Raw genomic sequence first — 25217 nt, 5'->3', positions numbered from 1 at the left:
CTCTCCCTCCCCCTCCCCCTCTCCCTCTCCCTCTCCCCCCCCTCTTTCTCTTACTCATTCCAAGTGTTTGGTTTGTCATCTTTTCCACTAGCTCCTTGAGATGCAGTGATAGGTTGCTTATTTGAAAATTTTCTGCTTTTTGTGTTGATATTGGTTGCTATAAGCTTTTCTGTCATTAATGCTTTTGCTGTATCCAATATATTCTAGTGGTTGTGTGCTCCATTTTCATTTAAGAAAATTTAAATCCATCTGTTGATTTTTTTCCTTCAGCCATTGTTTTTTTTCAGAGTAAATTATGTAATTACTGTATTTGTATAGTTTTCAGAGCTTTTCTTGTTATGGATTTATGGTTTTAGTACACTGTGATCAAAAGATGGTTGATGACAATTCAGTTTTGTTGTTGTTGTCAGTTGTAGGGCTTGAACAAAGGTTCTGGGCACTGTCCCTGAACTCTTCAGTTCAAGGCTAGCACTCTCTACTACTTGAAGCACAGCACTACTAGTGTTTTTGGAGTGGTTAAGTGGAAGTAAGAGTCTCATGGGGATTTCTGCCCAGACTAGCTTCAAACCTTGATCCTTAGATCTTAGCCACCTGAGTAGCGGGGATTACAGGTGTGAAGTACCCATGCTTGGCTAACAATTCAGTTTTTAAAAATTGGTTGAGACTTGCTTCTGGCAAATTATATGATCTAACCTGGAGAATGTTCCATATGTTGATGAGATGAGATGATTGCATATTGTGCTGCTCATAAATGGAATTATCCATACATGTTTATTAGGTCCATTGGTTCAGGATATAATTGAACTCTGTTATTTCTTTGTTGATTTTTCTGTTTGAATAATCTGTCCTTTCTGAAAATGCGATTTTAAATTCCCTACCCCCCTTTTTTTTCATTACTGAGAATCGAACTCAGTGCCTCACAAACTCCTACCTAATAGAATTACATTGGAGTCTATCTTTAGGTCTAATATTTGTATATTTGGTTGCTCAATATTAGGTTTGTATGTACTTATTTGGGGATTTTGTCTTGCTGAGTTTATCATATATAATAACTCTCCCTGTCTCTTTTTACTAGTTTTTCTTTCAATCTTATGTTCAACAGTGTCCTTAATTTTTTAATTTTATTTTTTTGGTGGTGCTAATGATCAAACCCAGGTTCTTGCTCATGTATTACCTTTGTCATCAGACTGCCTAAATTTATATATTAGTTCTGGTGATTGCTTTAAAGATTCCTTAATACTCATATATCTGTTTTGTAAACAGAGACAGGTCCCCATCCTTTCCAATATTGCTGCCTTTTTCCCTTGATTGTAATGTCTCTGACCTCCAGTTTGTAGTTGAATAGAGATAACAAAAATGAACGTTCATGTTTTACTCTTAATCCAAGGAGGAAAGTGTTTTAAGGTTGAATTAGCTTTAGATTTTTACATAGATGTTATTTAGAAGACTGAGAATATTTCCCTTTCTCTTTTCTTTTTCTCCCTCCCTCCCTCTTTTTTCTTGTCTTCTTCCCTCTCTTCTCCCTCCCTCCTTTCTTTCCTTTCTTTTTTTTCTCATCTTCTTTCCTCTCCCCTTCCTCTCTTCCTCTCTCCCTTTCTCTCTTTTTTCTCTTTTCTTTCTTTTGCCAGTACAGGTCTTGAATTCAGGGCTATTTGCTCTCATTTGACTTTTTTGCTTACCACTAAGACTTTACCACTTGAGCCACACTTCTAGTCCAGCATTTTTTCGTCTTTTCTGCTTGACCTGGCTTTCAACCACAATTTTCAAATCTGGATGCTCTCAGATCCTACCCTAGTAGCTAAGATTATAGATAGGCTTTAGCCACTGGCACCCATTTTCTTTACTTTTATTGTATTTGGGGTTGTTTTCTGTTATCGTTTCATTTTCTATCAGTTTCAGAAAATAGAAAACTCAAACTCATACTTGTTTTCTCCTGATATATTTTTGGTCAGTTGTAGGGCTTCAGCTCTGGGCTTGGGTGCTGTCCCTGCGCTCTTCAGCTCAAGGTGAGCACTCTGTCGCTTGAGCCACAGTGCCACTTCCGGTTTTCTAGTTATTGGAGATGAGAGTCTCACGGACTTTGTTGCCCTAGGCTGGCTTTGAACCATGATCCTTAGATTTCAGCCTCCTGAGTTAGCTAGGGTTACAGACGTGAGTCACCGACCAGTACCTGGCATGTAATATATATTTGCAATCCAGATAATTTCTATGATCTACAATTTTTTTTAATTTCACCTCTCAATCAAGCGCACAATTGGCCATTCTGTAATTTAGTTTCTAGCCAGAGATAGCATCGTATTCCATAGGTTGAAGACTCAGTCCACAAAATTGCCTTAATGTCAGGCCCAGTTGCAAGCCTAAACTTCTGAGACTTTAAACTGGGGTTCCCACAACTCTTTCCCTGAGTTCAATTATTTTATTGGAATGGCTCATTTTTACTAGAACTCTGGGAATCACTATACTTACACAGGTATGCATCCAGTATAGAGTGAGGTCTGGGAGGATCCTGAGTACAGGAGGAAAATAGTGCAACATTCTTCTCACTGGCTAATGAGTTGTTGGTCATCTTTCTGAAACTGTGTGTCAACTTTCCAAATACTGACCCTTTGAGTTTTTTATGAAGACTTTGTTGCATAGGCATTATTGAACCTTGAGTAAACATGTGGCAGTGTGATTGGGCAAAAAAGGTGTGATAAAGCTAATAAATTGCAGTAGGGAAACCCAGCATGGCCTGTCTGTTCAGATTCTTATACTATCTATACAGCATTCCTTCCTTGGGGGTAGAAATAGGTAGAAATGGGGGTCCTATGATCAACTCTCAGACAAGATAGCTCAGAGAATTTCTTTTATGGTTACCAGCTACAAGTTAAGGAAAGATTTGAGTACATTTTTGGACTCTGACCTGCCTTAGGAAAAATGAAAGACTAAGTAAAAAGAGAGCAAGAGTAGATGAAAAGGAGAGTTTCTGAGGCTAGCTTTGAGGCTTGTAGTGCCATTACATTATTCTAGTCACAGAAAATGACAAGGGCATTGGGAATAATGAGACTGCAACTGAAAAGCAAAAACTGCACAAATCACAGTGCTTTTTTTTTTTTAAGTTCGATCTTACTAAGTCATTTATGTATGTATTCATAGTATTTCTTTAAGTGAATGTTAGATTGGCTCTGATAACCCCACTTTGATTCTTGAGGTTTATAGATCTTTATTTCTCTCTTATTAGTTTACCCAAGGGTTTATCAATTTTGTTGAAAGGACTGGCTTTTAACTTTCTTGATTTTCTCTTATTGGTTTTCCTTACTTCATTGATATTTGATCTTAAACTTTCTTCCTTATACCAACTGGTACTGGGGCTTGAACTCAGGGTTTCACTCTCACTTGTTTTTTGCTTTTTTTTTTTTTTTTTTTTTGGTGTCAGTCTTAGGGCTTGAACTCAGGACCTGAATATTGTCCCTAAGCTTTTTTGCTCAAGGCTAGCAATCTACCCCTTGAGTCACAGCTACACTTTGGCTTCTTATTCTTTTTTTTAATTTTTATTTTTTATGGTTAACTGGAGGTAAGAGTTCCATGGACTTTCCTGCCCAGGCTGGTCTTACACTACAAGTCTCAGATCTCAGCCTCCTGAGTAACTTGGATTACAGGTACGAGCCATCAGCTCCAGGCTCACTTGGCTTTTTCTTCACCACTGGCACTCTTACCACTTGAGCCATTCCTCCACTCGTAAACAACTTTTAAAAGTTTATTCAGCTATCTCTTAAGTTCTTAGTTTCAAAGAGGAGCAATAAAATACAATGTCTACCATAAAAGAATCAATTTTCTATAATTTTTTGTATTAGAGAAGTTTTACAGCTAATTCTTTTTTTTAAGGGGTAGGGCAGTTTATTACAAAAGAATTCATGTTAAAAGACGGAAGCAAGTCATCTCTAGGATGGGAAAGACTTACTTTTGTGTGTGTGTGTGTCAGTCATGGGGCTTGAACTCTGGGCCTGAGTGCTGTCCCTCAGCTCTTCAGCTCAAGGCTAGTGCTCTACCACTTGAGCCACAGTGCCATTTCTGGTTTTCTGGTTGGTTAATTGAAGAATGAGAGTCTCATGGACTTTCCTGCCCGGGCTGGCTTTGAACAGTGATCCTCAGATCTCAGCCTCCTGAGTTGCTAGGATTACAGGCGTGAGCCACTGGTGCCTGGAAATTTTTTTTTTAGATTTATTTTATATCTGATTTTAGACATTATATATTACTTATTATACTTCAGTGCCACAAAGACTTGATGTTAAAACCAGTCTATGTCTTCTGGTTTACGTTATTTTTTAAAAATTTTATTGTTAAGGTGATATACCAAGGAGTTACAGTTACATACATAGTGAATACATTTCTTGTCAAACTTGTTACCCCCTCCCTCATTTTTCTCCCACTTTCCTTCTCCCTAGCCCCCTCCCCAAGTTAGACAATTCATTTCCAACAGATTGTCTTGTGAATGTTGCTGTTGCATTGGTTCCCCCCTTGTCCTTTGTCTCACCATTTTGTTGTTCTCCTTCCCTTCCCGAATTCAGATAAACATACATAAAATATCAAGGTACCAAAATCAAATACAGTGACAAAAGGGGATATATCATAGGGGGAAGAATGTACAAAAGAAACAAGAAATCACATAGTATGTTAAAAATAACAAAGAAAAACCTCTTGTTTTCATGTCTTGGAGGTTATTTCACTTAGCATCATCTTATATATTTATGGCCACACTACCCTGAATGCACCTGGAAGACTTGTTAAATTTTTTAAAGGTCAAGAAAATGAAAGGATAAAAGCATGTGTTGAATAGGGAGGCCTACTAGAAGCCAAAGCTTTATACTTCTAAAGTTTAGTGACTATGTTGTTGATGAATGATTGAAACATACCCGAGAACATTATACTAGTCATCTTGGTTTATATGGACTTTCACTGTTAAGAGTACAGCTTTGAATTCTAGTTTCGCCATTCATCAGATAGGAGTTTCTATCGTCATCCTCATCTTGAAGAGAAAATGTTCCAGCTAGCTTTTGTTCTCTCTCTCCCTCTCTTCCTTGTACCCCACTATTCTGATTTTCTCCCTCTGCCTCAAACATATATTGATCGCCAGCTGTATTTCTGGGATGGCTTTAAGTAAGTGAAAAATTACATTTCCTTTCAAGAAACTTAAGACCTTACAGAAAATCAAACACATAATAGTATGATAGTTGCTGATACTGGTGATATACTAGGTGCATAGTTGGGACAATATTTGGTATAGAGTCTCTATACATAAGATGTTATGAAAAAGCTTTGGTAGTGGGCTGGGAAGTTGGCTCAGTGGTAAGAATGCTTGCCTTGCATGCATGAGGATCTGGGTTCAATTCCTCAGTACCACATAAGCAGAAAAAAGCTGGAAGTGGTGCTGTGGCTCAAGTGATGAGGGACAGTGCCTAGGTCTAGAGTTCAGCCCCCACAACTGACAAAAAGAACAGAAAAGAAAAAGCTTTGATTTGATATCTAGAAATTTTCCTAGTAAAGGTAGGTTGGATTAAATGAAAGGCAGCACAGTGCTGGTTACAGAACCTTAATACATGTTTGTTTTCTTCCACCTCCCTTTACGAGTGCCTTCAGGTAGGAGAGCATACTGGGTGCTTAACAGAATAACAATATAAACCAAATATTGTGCTAAGCACTGTTCTAGACATTTTACATTGATTATTTGGGACAATAACTGTAGCAAGTAGTTTTTATTCCTAGAAGATATTAGGTAATATTAGTTTGTAGATAAGGGAACTATGATTTGGTTTCTGGGTGGTTTGTTGTCATTGCTTTTTATTTCTTTTTAAAATTTCTGGTTGTGCAGCTTGAATTTGTAAGTAGGAGAAGCAACGTTCACATTGAACATTAACAACCATTCATTTGCTTCCGTAATATTTTTCATTTTTATTTTTCTGATGCCATTTGCATTTGAGCATTATGGCCAGTCTTAGTATATCTGTCTCTTCTCTCCCTCCTCTCCTTTTTCCTCTCATTTCTCTCCCTCCCCCCACCTCTCTGTGTTGCTAGGAGTTGAAGCAGAACCTTGTGCATACCAGACAAGTGCTCTCCAGGTATATCAATAAGGGCTAGTAAAAATGAGGGATGGGAGTTCTGTAAAGTTGAATGGGTAGGGAACCAACCTTTATAGCAGTGGTCTCCTAATTTTCAAAATGAGTAGGGATTTGTGTGCAGGATTCAGTAATGTACTAGTTACATAAATGTTTTCTTCCGTTTCTTTGGTGAAAGGCCTTAAATTGTTGGATTTGAGGCACTTCTTGATTTATGATTTCATGAGTGTAGGTAGGTTGGTGGATGACATGGACACTGACCCTAATGTAAACCTTCCTAACTTAGCCTCTGTTTGCAAGCTTGTTCATGTCACTCATCATATATAATGTATGAGAAAGGCTTTTTGCAGTTGTGTTAGAAATGCTGATTCTTACCAGAGTTGCAGCCCTATCTGGTAGTTTTATAAGATAGATATGGCTCCTTCAACTGAGGTTTTAGTCAGCATCCTAACTTCAAGAATTCTCTTTTGTTTTCTTTTCCTTATTGTGAACCCATTGCCTGTTACTCTCATTTTGAAGACACATCTATTCAATCTACCCTTTTGAAGTAGAAGTCAGCTTATGTTATCTAAGGAAGGAGATATGTTCTTACCTCCATTTTTTTGCTACAGGATTGCACTGTAGCAAAACTTAAGTGTCTTCCTGATCCTGTTACAGAAAAGGAAAAACATAGGTCAAAGAGACAGGTAAAAAATACAGTAAATAGTTCTACCCAGGGATTGAAATACACAAATAAAGTATACATTTGTCCTATTCTCATTTGACTCCACATTTCTGTCATGTCTCTTAAGCAATTGAGAGAAAGAATAGTAAGGAAAAATGAAGATCCATATTTTAATGACTATGTAATATGTTTGTGCCACAACAAATTTTTAAAAAATTGGAATAAAGGGAAGTAAGAGGAAAAGAAACCTTACGTGTTGGAATAGGAAGAGCATAGATTGAAGGAGTTAGTTGAACTAGCTTATGGTCAGAATCGCTTTGTTCCGTTCCGTTGTAAGCTGATAACAGTGTCTCCTTCTTAGGCATGTTAGCTGATTTTTTTTTTTCCTGCCAGTCCTGGAGGTTGAACTTAGTCCTGGGTGCTGTCTCTGACTATTTGTGCTCAAAGCTAGCACTTTCCCACTTGAGCCACTGCTCCACTTATAGCTCTTTGGTATTAAATTAGAGATAAGAGTCTCACAGACTTTTCTGTCTGGGCTGGCTTCGAACCATGATCCTCAGATGTCAGTCTCAGCTAACATTACAGGCCTGAGTCACCGGTATGCTGTTAACAGGTTTTTTTGTTTGTTTTGCTATTGTTGTTTGTTTTGTTTTGTCTTGCTTTTGTGGGTCCTGGAGCTTGAACTCTGGGCCTGGGTGCTATCTCTGAGTTCCATTTTCTCAAGGCTAGCATTTTATCACTTGAGCCACAGTGCCATTTGTACTTTCCTACCCAAACTGGTTTCGAACTGCTATCTTTAGATAGATCTCAGCCTCCTGAATAGCTAGGATTACAGATCTGAGCCACTGGTGCCCAGCTGTTAGCAGTTTTTTTTTTTTAAGGTTCTTCATTCATTTGGTCATTCCTTTGTTTACTTTTTTACTTAGTGGTAGTTATTCTCCATATGACTTTCCTATATTTTGTCTAAGTAAATGGTACAGATGTAAAAAGTCTAAACACCAGAAGGCCCTAACTTGTCTAGGTAGTCATTAATTTGCATTCATTAATTAGGTGGTTGGAACATCATGAGGCATATTGAGTATGGGTGATGTTTCCTTAAAATGCGTAGAAGAAAGGACAAACAAGGAAATAAATACATACTAGCTTTGAGTGGAGTCAGAAGAAGGATAGTTTTACTATCTTAAACTATTACAGTGTTATCTACATTTTATTCCAGAAAAATCAAGTATAGTGAGTGTCATCTTGACACTAAGCATAAAAGAATTAATTAATCTACTTATTTATTGTCAGTCATGGGGATTGAACTCAGGGCCTGGGCACTGCCCCTGAGTTCTTGCTCAAGTTTAGTGCTCTATCTGAGCCAGTGTCACTTCTGGTTTTCTGTGGTGAATTGGAGATAAGAGTCTGATAAGACTTTCCTTTCAACGCTGACTTTGAACCATGATCCTCAGAGCTCTGCCTCCTGATTAGCTAGATTTATAGGTGTGAGCTACCAGTGCCCAGTAAGAATTTATTTTTTTATAGCAGAAGTAAGATCCATACAATTTCACTTTGCATGAGCAAAGGCACTTATAAAGCTTGGTTCATGCTTTTATTTATTTATTTTTTTAAATAAGAGTTTAATAAATGTTTGATTTCAATGGTGCTAAACCTAGAATTGCATTAGGCCCTTTGTAAAATACTAAGATATACACTACATTCTTTAGCCTTAATTACAAGATAATTCCAAAGGAGCAAAACATGTGGAAGATGTATGTAATTATTTGCATAGTACATCAATGCACTATAACCTCTACATGAAAAAAATCAAGTGAAAGAGAAAAGAATGATCAGATTGGGGCAACTGAGGGAAACATTTGAGTTATGCCTTGAAGATTTAATAAGATTTTCATAGATAACTATGAATAGGGGAGTGTTGCTGTAACCAGAATAATCTAGATGAGGTGAGATAATCTTCATGGAAGTTCATACAAACTGGTATTACTAAAGGAGGGTTTTTTGTTTTGTTTTGTTTTTTTAGAATAGAGGTAAGGGTATAAACAATCTCACCCAAAATCTAAGAAAGTGGTATTTACAGATTTCTGAGATAGAGACTAATAAACTTAATGTATTCAGAGAGAATGGCCAGCTGTGGAGAGTGCTGTGGATTAGGGAGGAGACGATGTAGAAATAATGCAAGAATGAGTATACTTATCCTGGTAGGGTATATTAGGGCCTGAAATAGGGGAATAGTATTCCAGTGATATGAATGGTAGAGATGAAAAAAATTGTGAGGTAAAAATGGACACGATTCAATAAATAGTTTAGTTACAAATAAGCAGTGGAATCAATATGACTAGAAAAATAGAGGACCCTTTAATAAAAATTCAGTTGATTTTTGTGACAAAATATATTTAGGTAATTCTTCACCTTTTAGTAACTCATATTTTAGCTCTTTTGGTTTAATAGCGAAGAGAGATATTCTCTGGGAGCTCTTGTCTTTTTTGCCATACATTGTAGTACATATTAATTATTTATTGTCAAGTTTATCTACCTAAATTGTCTTAAATACTAATTTGGGGAACAGGAAGAACATGTATGATGAAATAAAAGTATTCTTACAGAGTATCATGAAAAATAACCAGAATTTAGTAGTCTGTAAGAGCCAGAATTTTACTTTAAATTTGGAAAAGCAGTTTACTTATAAAAAATCTTAATGATGGAAAATGAAATCAAAAGAAGGTGAGTGTACACTATAATAGAAGATAAATAAGTGACAAATTTTGTTTTAGGAATAAAATATATGAATATTTGATACCTATAATTAAAGCTGCTGTTCCTTCATTCTTATTATTTGAGTAGTTAAACTGTGTGTTGTCCGATTTAAAAGAAATAATCTGTTCTACCTTGAATGGGAAAAGAGAAAAGAAATAAATGCAAGAGTTGGTGTGCAGAAAATAGAAGAGATGCTTTAAAATAGCTGAAATAACTTTTGAAATGATGATTTATTAAAGAGTGTAGGCAGTTGTAATTCTTTTCCCCCCACTACGTACCATCAAACAGCAGAAAAGAAGCTGTCAAATTTTAGACCTCAGTGTGAAGAATTTCATTATGTTCAATGACCTGCTGTAAAAAAGTAGATTTATTTATTTATTTTTGTCGGTCGTGGGGCTTGAACTCTGGGCCTGAGTGCTGTCCCTCAGCTCTTCAGCTCAAGGCGAGCGCTCTACCACTTGAGCTACAGTGCCACTTCTGGTTTTTTGGTGGTTTATTGGAGATAGGAGTCTCACGGTCTTTCCTTCCCCGGGCTGGCTTTGAACCGCGATCCTCAGATCTCAGCCTCCTGAGTAGCTAGGATTACAGGCATTAGCCACCAATGCCCAGCAAAAAGTAGATTTATTAACTGTTTTCATGCATTACTTTCACAACGAGTACTCTCCTTTTTCATTAAACTTTGAAATACTGTTTTAATTTATTCCATGTAATTATTTTAATTACAATTTTAGCAATCTTCCTTTATTTGTGGGATATGCATTGTAAGATGTCCAGCAGGTTATGGATGATCTAGGGAAAGTACTGTAATACTAAATTGTATGTATGCTATGTTTTTTTCTTCTAAATAAATTTAAAAAATGTAATTTCCTTTTTCACTAAGCACCTGTTAGCCATAGTGACTGTAATTTGAAGTCCTGAAGCAAAACCAGCATGAATTCCCCCCTTCCCTCCACCTTCTTTGCAGTACTGGGCTTTTAATTACCCTTGCATTTAATTGACAGGAGCCCTACCACTTGAGCCAAGAACCTAGCCCTTTTTAATTATTTATTTTTCAAATATGGTCTCCTGTTAATGCCTCATCCAGCCTAGATCTTACACTTTCCATGTAGGTAGGGTGATAGGTGTACTACTAGGTCCAGTAATTTTTCTTTGGTTAAGATGACTTCGAAAATGATTTTTTTGCCTGGGCTGAAGATCCTCATAATCCCCCCAAAAGCTTGAATCCCAGGTACCTGTCTAGATTTGTTCTTAGTGTTGCTCTTAGCACCTCAGCATAAGGTTTTCTTTTCTTATTAAGAACTTTTGCCTTTCATTTAAAGGAAGCATTTTATAGCTACTTTTAGGTATGTATGAATTGTTGGCATCAGTATTCTTGTACTATAAGGCCTGTAACCAGTAGAGAACCACCTGTTGATCTGATAACCAGTATGGTTGTTTATTAAATGGGCAAGTGGTGGGATGATGGGATGATTCATGTTCTGAGTGGGATGGCTACAGATTACATCATGGAATCTGAAATGTGTGAATTATTTCTGAAATTTTCCATTAAATATGATCATTGTTGACTTCAGGCCACTCAAACAAAGTGAAATTGTGGGTATGGGGAGCCACTGTATTTAGCTATTATATTTGGCAGTTTTCTGTTCTGTAGTGAAATAACAATAACAATTTTATAAAGAACTTTATTTTTACTTGCCCCCCCCCAAAGTTTAATTTCTGAATTGCCCCTTGAATTCAGGAAAGGCTTTTACAGTATATGCAAAGGGATTTAAGTACATAAGTTAATCATTTAAAAATAGTTTTTGGTATATTTTGAAGCAGTGTATTCATGTTGATAAGGGAATTAATATTGAAAAAGACAATGAGTATTTGAAACCAAGGCTATAATTTAATTAGAAATAAGTTTTTGCAAAAAATAAACTATATTTCAAATGATAAAAGTCAACATTTTTTGTAAAAAGCTCAAAAAGTATAGTAGAGAAGATCTAGGAGATTTCATCATCTTCCCAAACAGAACTGGTAAAAATGATTTTATGTGGTTTACTGTCCTGTTCTGTACCCTATCTCACTAGAAAGAAGAATGTTTCTTTTAACAACTTTATAAAATGGTATTATGGTGACATATCATTTGTTAATTTTTTTTGCTCTTCCTATGTCAGTGTATATAGATCTCAAATAAAAATTAATGCTTTAATAATGTTATATCATATGGCTCTATTATAATTTATTTTATCAGTGAGATTTATGAACATTAGATGGTTCTAATTATTTTACCAGACTGCTGAGTCTATTTTCCATGAAAAATAGAAAGTTTATTTATAGCTAAGTCAAAGAATTTGTACTTTAATTTTTTTTTTTTTGTCGGTTATGGGGCCTGAACTCTGGGCCTGGGCACTGTCCCTCAGCTCTTCAGCTCAAGACTAACACTCTACCACCTGAGCCGCAGCACCATTCCTGTTTTTTTCCTGCTTATATGGTGCTGAGGAATCGAACCCTGGGCCTCATACATGGGTGGTAAGCACTCTACCACTGAGCCACCTTCCTAGTCCCTTGTACTTTTGTATGACCAAATTGCTTTTTTAAAACATGTTGGTTTATTCTCTCTTTGTCAGCATTGACATCATAAACATTAAATGTATACATTTCAGAGATTAAAGAAAACTATGCTTTTGTTATAGACAACTTGTAACTTGCTTTGCAAATCTTTTTAGCAGTAATTTATAATCATAATCTTTCTTTCTCCTTGTCTCCCTACTTTTTACAGAGTAAACTTTTCATGGAAGGATTTAGAAGTTTAAAAGAAGGAGAACCAGTGGAATTCACATTTAAGAAATCTTCCAAAGGCCTTGAATCAATACGGGTAACAGGACCAGGTGGGAGTCCCTGTTTAGGAAGTGAAAGAAGACCCAAAGGGAAGACACTACAAAAAAGAAAACCAAAGGGAGATAGGTAATTATTTTACCTGGGAAAGTTCTTAGTTTGTTGTATTTGGAAAAGAGTTTTAAATTTTTCTTAATTGTTCATGTTAAAGAGTCTATATAGCTTAGGCAAAAGAAAAATGCCACCAACATGTAGTTGAATAGAATATGTCAAAAATATAGTCTGATACCACAGAATATACTAAACTCATAAATTATTGCATAAATCACTGAACAGTCCCTTGACCATCCTTTTCTCTAGACTGTTCTGAGACCATAAATGAGTAGCTGAAGTTCCCAGCACACAGAAATGTATATCCTAAGTTTAGTAGCATTTCACTGTGAAAATTCACTAACTACTTTGTCTGCTTGTATATGATAACTCACATATAGGAAATCTAAGCAGTGTAATTAACTAAAGTAATCATAACCATAGGTTTGAATTGTAAAATATATGTTATTTGAAACTTAGAATTTTTTTCACTTAATAAACCACTATTTCATGCCAATAATTAGTGCTTATATAAATTTCCAATGTAAAAATATACTAAGATTTAATTTAAATGAACAGTGCTGTTAGTAGATATTTAGATTATTATTTATATTTTAAATTTATCAGTAGTTCTACTGAATTCTTATGTGTACATTTTTAAAAGTTATTTGAATCTGTCCTTAGATTAAATACTAGTAAAAATTCTAAATAGATACTTAAAATTTTTTTTGATACTTATCAGCTGCTGTCTAGAACAATTAGGGTCAAAATACAACCCCTTCAAAAGTGAAACAGCTCATTGAGTCTTATTTATTAACTCTTTTTCAGTTACATAGTATAAGAGATGTATCTCATGTTTTTCTTCACATCTTTTGAATACTCTAGATTGAGTATACTTTTATGTTTTCATTTTTTTCTTCTACAAATTGCACATTTCTTGTGTGCTAGCCTTTAATATTATTGTTTACTTGTTATTGACATATTTTCTCTTTATACATTTAAAATGTGTGGCTTTTATCTCAATTTTGGAACAAATAATATTTCTTTTTTTATCTTGTGAGATTGATTTTAGTTTTAGCAATAATCATTTAAAAATATAATTGAAGTTTTGAACTTTTTATAGAAACTAGTCTGTGACTCTCCCTGATGCTACCCAAGTTTGAATTCCATCTCGCTTTCCAGTCCTACAAAGTTAAAGCATTCTAAGGACCAGATATTGTATGCCTATTATCTTAGCACTTGGGAGGCTGAAGCAGAAATATTGTACATACAATCCCAGCCGGCTTTACATAGCAACACCTTTTGTCAAAATAAATGAAAGCTGCACTATATGGGGTAGAGTGTGTAGTTCTCTGGTACAGCACATGTGAGGCCCCGGATTTAATCCTTAGCACCCAGAAAAGCTATGTACACTCCAGTTATCTATATTTTTATATCATTTTGGTTTTTTGAAAAATCTTTCCAATATGACTTATTTTTGAAGAGAGAATCTACTTTCAAGACTGCTAATAACCTCATTATCATTATAGCATTTGTTGTTTAGTCCCTACCTTCCCACTAAGTTGAAAAGGCACTGGTTTAAGAACAAATTCCACTTGTATACACATGTTTAGGAACTCATTTTGTTTGGCAATAAAAGAAGTCCATGAATATGGGTGAAAGCTTAATGATGTCCTTACTGTTAAGTTGGTTCTCTGCTTACAGACAAATGATGATGTTGATAATACTAATAGTAATAACACTATCTGCAAATACAAGGCAAAGATTAGATTCAATATTTAATGGTATACTTCTAGAATGTGTTATGTGTTTTCTCGTTTGGAATTTATAAGAGGGAGAGTGGTGGAGGCTGAGAATGGAAGCATTATAGTATTATGGGATTTTTGTCAACCATTATAAAAACTTTGATTATAGAGAAAATGGTAAGTCACCGAGAAACTTTATGTTAGAAAATAAAATAATCTGATTTACTTCCTTGTGTTTCTCATTATGACAAAAATACCTTAGAAAATCAGTTTAAATAAGAAAGGTATTCAGTTTCAGAGGTTTCATTCCATGGTTTCTTACCTCCATTGTTCTGGGCCTGTGGTGTGGTAGAGCATCATGTCATAGAGCAAAGCTCACCTTATGGCTGCTAGGAAATAGAGTAGGGGGAAGAAAGGTCCAAGGCCGCCTGAAGTTTCTACTACTCCCCCAATACCTCATAAGCTATAAATCAGTCAGTGGATTAGTCCACTGATGATATTCAAGCTCTTGTGACTCAATCACTTCTCAAGCCCTATTTCTGTACACTTTGTCTTCAACACATGAACTTTTGGGCAACCTTTTAGATCCAAATCCTAATATTATTTAAAGTATCATAGTGTTATTTGGAGAGGCAAGGATGAAAGATGAAGATCAATAAGGAAAAGCATTTCCACTGATACAGGAAAGAGATGGTGGTGGTTTGGATTGGGGTGGTAGATTTGGAAGTAGTGAGCGAAAATTCCCATATGTTTTGAAGGTGGAGACGGCAGGATTTACTGATGGATCAGATGTGGACTGTGAGAGAAGAAGAGTCCAGGATGTCTCCAAGGTTTGTTTGGCCTGGGTAACAGGAAAGATGGAGGGATCCTTTACCAAAATGGGGAAGACTACAAAAGGAGTAGTAAATCAAAAGTATGGTTTGGGAAGAAATACTTAAGTTAGAGGTCCGTAATGAACATACAAGTGGAGGTATAAATTTGGCAGATGAATGCATGATACAGTGTTGTAAGGCTACAGGTAAAAATTGAGCAATATTGAGTGAAAGATGGAATTAACAGCCATAGTACTGAATTTGATCACAATTAGAGCAAGTATGCATAAAATATGATTGAACCTAGGGGGATTCCATCATAGAGGAGGAGGAAATGCAAAGGGCACCAAGAAGGAGGAAAATGGGAAGAAACTCCAAGAGGATTTTGTTTTGGAAGACATGAAAAGAATTTCAAGGGAGGGTCAAAGAGTTGTCAGTAATGCTGATAATAAAATGATCAAGGTTTGCTGATATGACCCTCTTTAGCAATATGGAAGTCATTAGTGAAGTTGCTGGTAGGAATGTAAACTTACGTGGTGGTGTTTGTTCAGCAGAGGGAAAGAAGAAGAATCAAAGATAGTAAGTAGATAATTTTGGAGTGAAATTTTCCAATAAGTGGGAACAGAAAATGAAATTATAGGGCTGGGAAGGTGGCTCAGTGGTAGAACGCTTGCCTTGCATGCCTGAGGCCCTGGGTTCGATTCCTCAGCACACATAAGCAAAAAGATAAAAGCCAGAAGTGGTGCTGTGGCTCAAGTGGTAGAGCGCTAGCCTTGAGCTGAAGAGCTGAGGGACAGTGCCCAGGCCCAGAGTTCAGGCCCCATGACTGGACCCCCCCCCCAAAAAAAAATTATAGAATGTTTATGTGCTGGTTTGTAATGATCCAGGAAAGATTTATCATGCAGGAGAGAGGACAGTTGTTGGATTGATTTCTTAAAGTGAATGTGAAGACTAGAGTTTAAACTACAATGTAGAGTCAGTTTTGAAGAAAGATGGCACACTGTTCAAAACTTGGGCAAAGCACAGGGTACCGCCTTGGGTATACCTGGTTAGGTAGTCGCAAAGGTGAGATTTCTTACCATTATTTATTATTTGTTTAATGAAATTTGCAGCTAGGTTCTGAAGTGAGAGTGACAGTAGAAAAGGAGGGTTGGGTCTTACTGAGAAAAAAGGTATACCCTGGAGAAAGAATTCCAGGTTGTACCAAAGACCCATTTTAGATTAGTATACAGGAATTTAAAATAAAGTGACGTTTTTCTACATTGTTTACTTCATGGCTTGAACTGTGAAATAGACATTTCAAAGGATTTATCCAGTTGGGGTTTTCCTAGTTGAGAATGGCAGAGAGAAGCAAGGATATTGAAGATGAAGAGAACAGTTATTATGATATGAACTGAATATGTGAAGACATAGTAGTTAGGCTTAGATTGGGGTAGGTTGCAGTGGAGTTAAAAGAATTCTTGCAGTTGGGTTAGTAAAAGGAATAGTATGATAAAATAGAAGGTGGTGTTGGTCAGAAGTGAATAACTACTCCAGTGCTGTTGTTTATTGAATATCTTATTGTGGTTAAGGTTTTGATATACTTGCTATTTAGTGATTTCCAACTTTAAAAGTTTGGAAAGCCTGTAATCTTTCTCAGTAGAATTAACAATCTTAAATTGCAACTTGGGTTGCTAATCCCAAGTGCCACATGCCACTTTTTATATAACAGTGTCAACATGCAATAAAATACTCAAATAAACATGGAGACTTCTGAATAGAAACGGAAACAATGAGAATCCAAAATTTGACAGTGTTAAAACAAGATGTGGCAATAGAACAATGTTTTGCTTCATAAATGACTTAATTCCCTAACTTTACAGACTTTAGAGAGATTTGATAACTTTCTTGAATTCTTTGGAAGATGTTAACTATGTCTCTATGTCCTTGCACGGTTTTAGTAATGGCAATAAAACTTAAATTTAGATTTCATGGTTATTAGAGTAACTATGGAAAGTTACAAAATATTCTGGATTCTTATATTTCCATTTGCTTACTTTTCCCTATATTTTTCTTCATGTTTTATCAATTTCATTGATATATAATTTTATTGTATTTTACTGGATTTCAAGAATTCTGCTCTTGGACTAATTTGTTATGCTGGTTTTTCCTGATACCTTATGTAGTATTGTTACTTCCTATCATTTTATTTTACTTTTACTTTGTGTTGTGAAGTTGTTAGAATATAAGAAAGTAGGAAAAATGTTGCGCTCCACACTCATATACACTGATGTCTGATAATTAGGAGCATTTTTAGGGAATAGTATATTATAAATGCCATAATACTTTATCTTTAGCATCTTTATAAAATTAATACAATAGTTTCTCTAATAGCACTCCAAAAATACCAGTTGTATGCTAAAATTTGTTCTCTAAAACTTTCTTTTATATCCTTCTTTTTCAAACCAGAATCCAGTTGAAGAACATGACTTTTATTTCCATTTTACATGTCTTAAATCTTTTTTCACCTAGAACAGCACCTGTGTGATTTCATGACATGAACTTGTTGAGGAGCCTAGACTGCTTGTCTTGAAGAATATGTCATGTCATTCCAGTGTATTTAAACTTGCTTCTCTTATTCCTGCATTGCCTATAAATTAGAAGTACTATGCTAAATTTTTTGAACTTGACTCTAACAAAATCCTTTCTATCTTACTTTCCATTTATGTCTAAGGGCTACAGGAGCTAGTCAACACCAAGATGAATCCAGCTCAGAGTGAGTTTGCATACTAGTTTGTTTTGTAATTACGAGGTATTTCACCTTTGGCAAGAATATCCTGAAGTAATGCTGTGTTCACTCTGTCTCCTTTCAAGTGGCACACAGTTTTGAACTTTTCACATTCGTAATGATAATTAGCTTTGACTTCATGGTCAAGATGGCATAAACCAAGCCTTTTCACTTTACAATTATTTTCATTTTTATAATTAGTATATATCTTGTGAGGAAATAGTTAACTCTCATCATTTTATTATTTTTTAAATTATGTTAATCAGAGCCATACCTTTCTATTTTCCTCAAAGGTTTAAAATGTGTATTTCTATGTGTGTGCCAGTCCTGGAGCTTGAACTCAAGCCCTGGACACTGTCGCTGAGCTTAAATGCTCAAGGCTATCGCTCTACCACTTGAGCCACAGCTCCATTTCCAGATTTTTTTGGTAGTTAATTGGAGAGTCTCAAGGACTTTTCTGTGTGTTGACTTTGAACCTCATTCCCAGATCTCAGTCTCCTGCGTAGCTAGGATTATAGGCATAAGCCACCCACCATTGGCTTGTTTAGTGTTATTGGCTTTTTTTTAGTGCTCAGATTTCCTAAATTTGGCTACTAGTAGCTAGTAGTCTAGGTCCTGTATCATTTAATAGGTTCCTGGCATATTTTACTTAATTATCCATGTAAGATACTTTCATACTCAATAATTTCTAAAACATTTGAAATAATTATTTTAGGGTTTGGGATATAGATCAGTGGTAAAGCTATTCCCAGGCATACACCACAGGCCTTGGTCTCAGTCCCTAGTATGGATGATGATGATGATGATGATAATGGTGGTGGTGGTGGTGGTGATGATAATACTAATTTTGTTTGCTAAAATACTAGAAAGCTAGAATTCTGGTTAACTCTTGTTAAAAGAAGAAAGAAACACTGGTTTATTTGTGTACATTTTGTTTGGAATGTTGATTGCATTTATTTCTTTCAAGTATACAATATGGGCCAGTTTGTTTTTGGAACACAGTTCCATAAATTTTAATGTTTACACATTCATGTAGTCACCACTATAATCTGTATTCAGAATAGTCTATTGCCCTCTTACTTATCCCTCGCTCATAATGCCTGACAAGCCTGTTCTTTCTCTCTCTCTTTTTTTTCTTTGGTTGGTCGTGGGCCTGAACTCTGGGCCTGGGTGCTGTCCCTCAGCTCTTCAGCTCAAGGCTAGCGCTCTACCACTTGAGCCACAGTGCCACTTCTGGCTTTTTTCTTTTTTGCTTATGTGGTGCTGAGGAATCGAACCCAGGGCCTCATGTCTGCAAGGCAAGCACTCTACCACTGAGCCACCTTCCCAGCCCTGTTCTTTCTCATTTTAGTTGTCTTAGTGTAAGTTGCATATGAAGGAATCATGTGCTATGTAGGCTTTTGAAATTAGATTTTCAGTCAGCATAAAGCCTTTCAAATTAACATAAAATGTTAAGTGTATAAGTAGTTCATCCTTTTTTTTTTTTTTTTACTGCTGAGTAGTATTCCATTAGGAAGATGTGACATTCTATATCCATCAGTTGAAGGGTATTTTGTATACTTCCCAGGTATAGTAGTTGGAACAGAATAATACAGAGATTTTCATAGGTTTGTGTGAACCTTAGTTTCTATTTTTGGAGTGGGATTGTTGGCTTTTATGGTCATTGGTATTTATTTAATTTGATTAAGAAACTATTAGATTGTTTTCCAGGGTGATTGTGCTATTTTGTATTCTTACAAGCATTACATTAAGAGTTCTACCTGCTATTTATCTAGGCCAGTATTTGGTATTGTCACTTTGTTTTTTGTGTTTATATTTTTAATTGTGACCATTCTAACAGCTATGCAGTGATTGCCGTAGTTTACTTTTTCTGGGGGGTGGGGTGTGTCATAGTGCTTGAGCTCTGGGCCTGGGCACTGTCCCTGAGCTCTTCAGCTCAAGATGAGCACTCTACCATTAAGCCATAGTGCCACTTTTCCAGTTTTCTGGTGGTTTATTGGAGATAAGTGTCTTACGGACTTTCCTGCCCAGGCTGGCTTTGAGCTGTGATCCTTAGAACTCAGCCTCCTCAGTAGCTAGGATTACAGGCGTGAGCCACCAGGGCCTGGCTCATGGTTTACTTTTAATTTCCCAAATAGCTACTGATGTTGAACATGTTATGTCATCTTTATATCCTCTGGTTAAATGTCTGTGTCTTTCCCTTTTTTAAAAAAACTCAATTGTGGGCTGGGAAGGTGGCTCAGTGGTAGAGTGCTTGCCTTGCATGCATGAGGCCCTGGGTTCGATTCCTCAGCACCACATAAGCAGGAAAAAAAAAGCCGGAAGTGGCGCTGTGGCTAAAGTGGTAGAGTGCTAGCCTTGAGCTGAAGAGCTGAGGGACAGTGCCCAGGCCCAGAGTTCAGGTCCCACGACCGGATCAAAAAAAAAACCCTGAATTGTTTGTCTTTTTATTGTTGCACTTTGAGAGTTTTTTATATATGTTGTGGATACAACATATGTGATTTGCAAATATTTTCTATGACTTATCTTTCCAATCTCTTAAATATCTCTTCCAGAGCAAAATTTGTTTCTTTTCTTCATTTTTTGGTGGTACTGGAGGTTAAATTTAGGGCTACATGCTTGCTAGGCAGGCACTTTAATACTGGAAGCCTGCCTCAGTCTTTTTTGTGTTAATCATTTTTTGAGATAGGTGTACTATTTATATCCAGTCAGTCTGGATTTCGATCTTTCTGTTTATGCCTCCATAGCCTACATGACAGGCATGTACCAGTATTTCCAGACTTTTATTGAATGTGAAGGGAGCTCCTGAATTTTTGTCTGGGCTGACCAGGAGCTATAAGTTATGCTTTGTAGCCACTGGGTTAGCTTGACTCTTCAAAAAAAAAATTTTTTTTTATTTGATGTCATGTTGAAGAATTTTTGAGAGCATGACTCAAGTGGTAGAGTGCCTGCCTAGCAAGCTCAAGGTTCTCAGATTATATCTCAGTACCACCAAAAAAAATTCCTTACCATGTTTTCTCTAGTGTATTTACAATTTGCATTTATATGAATGATCCATTTAGAGTTACTAGTTTTTGTATAAGGATTAGGTCAAGATTTATTTTTACTTATGAATATGGCTTTTAAAAAAAGAATGGTGTGTGTGTGCGTGTGCATGCGTGTGTGTGCGTGTGTGTGCGCGTGTGCACACGTGCGTGTGTGTGTGTGTGTGTGTGTGTCCTGACTCTTGGGCTTGAAATCAGGACCTTGGCACTGTGCCTTAGCTTTCTTGCTCAAAGCCAGCACTCTTCTACTTAAACCACAGCTTCACTTCCAGCTTTTTTGGTGGTCAATTGGAAATAAGAGTCTCATGGATTTCTTAGCCAGTCTGTTTTTGAATTTCAGTCCTCAGATCTCAGCCTCCTGAGTAGCTAGTATTACAGATGAGAGCCACTGTTGCCCAGCTTTCTGACAGTGTTTTTAGGTTGGAAACTTTAATTGGTTATTTCAAATTAAAAATGCAAACTTTATAAAGATTTTAAGAAATGGATTTAACATGCTTAACATTCAGAATATGGTGTCATCACTCTGGAGAATTTGCTTATTTCTGACTTTTTTTTTTTTTTTGGGTCCGGTGGTGGGGCCTGAACTCGGCCTGAGTGCTGTCCCTCAGCTCTTCAGCTCAAGGCTAGCTCTACCACTTGAGCCACAGCACCACTTCCGGCTTTTTTACTTTTTACTTATGTGGTGCTGAGGAATTGAACCCAGGGCCTCAAGCATGCAAGGCAAGCACTCTACCACTGAGCTACCTCCTTCCCAGCCCCTATTTCTGACGTTTTTGTATAAGGTTACAATCATTTTGTGAAAAATGTTATTTTTGTAGCAAGATGTTATGTTTGAAGATTATGCCTTAATTACAAGTATGCTAGTTTTTTTAACAGAGAAAGTGGATGCTTTTATAATTGTGTTAAAATTCAGCTTGCCTGATAATAAAAAAAAAATTCTCAAGTGATAGAGCCAGATTCAGAATATGCTAATTATTCATTCCATTTAACAAAAAGTTAGAAATTTCCATTTAAAAATTTTTTAATTTCTAGGGTCTAGTTACCTAATAATAGTAAACATATTGTTTTATCTTAAAACTTCTACAGTTAAAAGTTCTCTTAGAAAATGTACTCATTATCTTGCCCATGTAATTGTAACCCCTCTGTGTAGTATTTTCACAATAAAAAAGAAAAAAGAAAAAAAAAGTTCTCTTAGAAATTCAAATGAAATAATTTTAGACTTACTTTTTCTTTTTAGTTTTTATGTTCATTTTCAGGAGAATAAAGAGATTTAAAAGCCATATAGAGCCTTTTTTTTTTAGAATTTTTTTATTATTGTGAAGATACTGTACAGAGGGGTTACAATTACATGGGCAAGATAATGAGTACATTTCTTATCAAGCATTGTAGCCTCCTCCTTTGTTTCCCCTTCCCATCCCATCCTCCCCCCACCCCTCTAGAGCCTTCTTTGTAATAAAACGAATATTGTTGTTGATAAAAGAATTGTGGGTTTCTTCTAAAACTATTATATATTTAGTACCTTTTCCCTTAAAACACACACAATATACTAGGAGGATAACGAAGTAGTTTCTTACTTATTGTGGGAGAGGGTAGTGAGATAAATTATTTGCCATTAATTCATTTTTAGTATTTGTATGAAATAATCATTTGAGTATATAACATCTAATTAAATAGTTATATAAAATACTGTTTATATTAGTGACTATTTTGAAGGAATGAAGGAATCTAGTCTGGAGGTGTTTATTCAGACTAAATTATTTTAGTCCTTAGTAATGAGTGAATAAAATAACTTTTAAGAGTGTCTGAAGTGCGTGCTTATGTGATTGATATATACATTGGGAATATACATACAGCTTTGGAGTTTTGTTTAGTTTATGATTTTTCATTTTACCTCCTTTTAAAAAATTCTTTTTCCTCTAGGGTAGTGACTATAGTCTTTGTTCTCCTTAATCTTCCATGTGACCCAACCACATACTCCAAGAAGTGCTATTCACAATAAGGAAAGTTTTCTTTTCAGCAATGTTGACTTGAGATTTTTTTAATAACTTAGAAAAGAATACAATGTTCTGCTTTCATTTCATTATGTGTAATATTTAATCTGCATAATTGCTTTAGCAGATGAGTAAGCTTTTTGATTTTCTATACAAGTCAAAGTAGTAATGTATTTTTTAAAGAAAGGTTAATAATAATTGGCATTACTACTTTTGATGTGGAAGTGTAAGGTTCCTTTTATTTGACCATATTTGAAAGACTTATTATCCTTTATAATATACTCTTTATACTTAAAGATGATTGTTGACATCCCTGGTAGTCTAATGTTAAACTGGTACATTATAATGTACCATCATTTCAGGTCAGAAAGGGTAGGGTGAACATAGGGTGAAGCTAATTATATATTATATGATCGGAATGGCCTTTCTTTCTTTTTTTTAAAGAAATTAGAAATGTTTGATAGTAAAACTAATTTTACAAAGCCATAATTTTATGAGTTCAAATCTTAGAATTTTCAACAAGGTTTGGGGAGTCATAAGGTTTTTGCTTCAGGGATTATAAAAATGTACTTAGAGCAGGGTGACTGTGGCTCACACCTCTAGCTACTCAGGAAACTGAGATCTGCATATATATCATGGTTCAAAGCCAGTCTGGGCAGAAAATCCCTAAGACTCTTATCTCCAATTAACCATCAAAAAGCCAGAAATGTAGCTGTATCTCATGTGGTAGAACTCTAGCCTTGAGCAAAAATCTCAGGGACAGCTTCCAGGCTGGGAGTTCACTTCCAGGAGTGGCATGTGTGTGTATGCACATGCGTGCACACTACTACACGCACACATACACACAGAAACAACGTATTTAAGCTTTCTTTATTACAGGATTAAATACTTAGTTTCTTACAATGAAAAATATTCCATAGAATTCTCCTTCACTCTTGGATCAAATGAGTTTGAAGTTAACTAGCAGTGGTCCAATGTCTGGAGCAATATCATTCTTTTCATTTGCTAGCTCAGTGGTATAATTTGAAGTTTTCTAGTGACTATATACTTGGGAAATCTAGGGTTGTATGTTTTGAAATCTTCATAATATACCTGAAAATAATTAGGTTCATGGTGTTATTTTATTAAGGATTGTCTGTTTTACTTTAACATAAAATCTGTTCAGTAATTTTATTTTCATGTATATTTTATTCCTGAATCTGTTTCCAAATGAAAAATTAAAATGCTAATGAAGTGCTAGAGATATTTGAGAGATGTAAATCAACAAATTCCAATAAATAACTGTTTCACCCTGATACTTGTATGATTAGATTAAGGAATTTGCTGTTTAGTAGGTTCCTATTGTGGCAGAAAAATCTCTCAGGCATGAATTGATAGTCCAGATCCTTTGAGGTCTGTCTATTCTGACCTATGACCCCTATTCTTACAAGGTCAAAGTCTGAGGGCAGGAGATTAAGGCAGTTTAAAGACTGGAATGGTAAATGGAATGGAAAAATTAGCCAGCACATTTTGGTTGCAAAACATCAAAGTCATCAAGTAGTTTACTTATTTTAAACCTGGCTTATGGGCATAAGAAGCTAATTTTACTGTGTTCGTTGCCAGAAAAAAAATTATGCCCATAATTCACTTTAAGGTCTTGTTTATATATAAACAGTAAATTTAAACTGTTACAATGTTATAAATTAAGTTCAGCAAAACATCAGGAAATATAAAAATAGTTGGTCACAATATCAGTATGTTGTAATCTGTTTGCAGTTTAAATGCTCTATTTAAATTGAGAAAAGATTTCTTAGTTTTTCCTATGAAATATTTATCAACAGTGTTGATTAAAAATATATATGTATATGTACACATATATATATCTACACCACCTTATAATTTGAAGTGACTGAGGATTTAACTGTAATTACATAGTTTTAAAATATTTTAATAGGTGGAAAATAGAATAGGCAAATTGACCAGGTAGAAACAATTTGTCCCTTTATTTTTCCTTTGCCCTTTTGCTCTTTAAAATTTTGTATCTTACCTGTTCCTTATGCCTCTTAATTATGTGCTTTTCATTGTAACTCCAAAAATGTAGACTAGGAAATGTTCCTCTTTAATTCCTTTGTGTTGGTCCCATGTAAGAAATTCCCCACAATCCTTTTTTTTTTTTTTTTTACATTTGTTGTATCCTGGACAGCTGTGAATTTGCATCTTCTGCTTCCTACTAATGACTAGCTAGGATGGCTGTTGAATAATTGAACTGTTGCATACAAGTTTTCATTCATCAATGTAGAGAGTTAGGAAATAAAACCAATAGAATAGCCAAGTGTCTTTAATTCTTCTGAGTTTTTTTAATTCTATCCCCAAATTTCCTTATTATAGACCTAATTTTGAGATGGTTTTCCTAACCTTTTCTTATGATTATTTGGCCAGAGATCTTTAATGAGGCAATT

At 35.5% G+C, this 25217-nt stretch overlaps 1 protein-coding gene across 2 annotated transcripts in view; it reads left to right on the top strand.

The window, feature by feature from the left end:
• Positions 1-25217, top strand: part of Lin28b (lin-28 homolog B (C. elegans)) — a 77931-nt gene that overhangs the window by 31453 nt on the left and 21261 nt on the right. Inside the window, exons 3-4 of one of the 2 annotated variants that reach the window (XM_013022408.1) lie at positions 12275-12459; positions 14924-14995. In XM_013022408.1, coding sequence (XP_012877862.1) covers positions 12275-12459; positions 14924-14995 — 257 coding nt within the window. The remainder of the gene's footprint in view (positions 1-12274; positions 12460-14923; positions 14996-25217) is intronic. The other variant, XM_013022409.1, reaches the window with a different exon arrangement.

The sequence above is a fragment of the Dipodomys ordii genome, unplaced genomic scaffold (assembly GCF_000151885.1).
Source record: "Dipodomys ordii isolate 6190 unplaced genomic scaffold, Dord_2.0 Scaffold62, whole genome shotgun sequence".
NCBI lineage: Eukaryota > Metazoa > Chordata > Mammalia > Rodentia > Heteromyidae > Dipodomys > Dipodomys ordii.
This window is presented reverse-complemented; position numbering and strand designations above follow the sequence as displayed.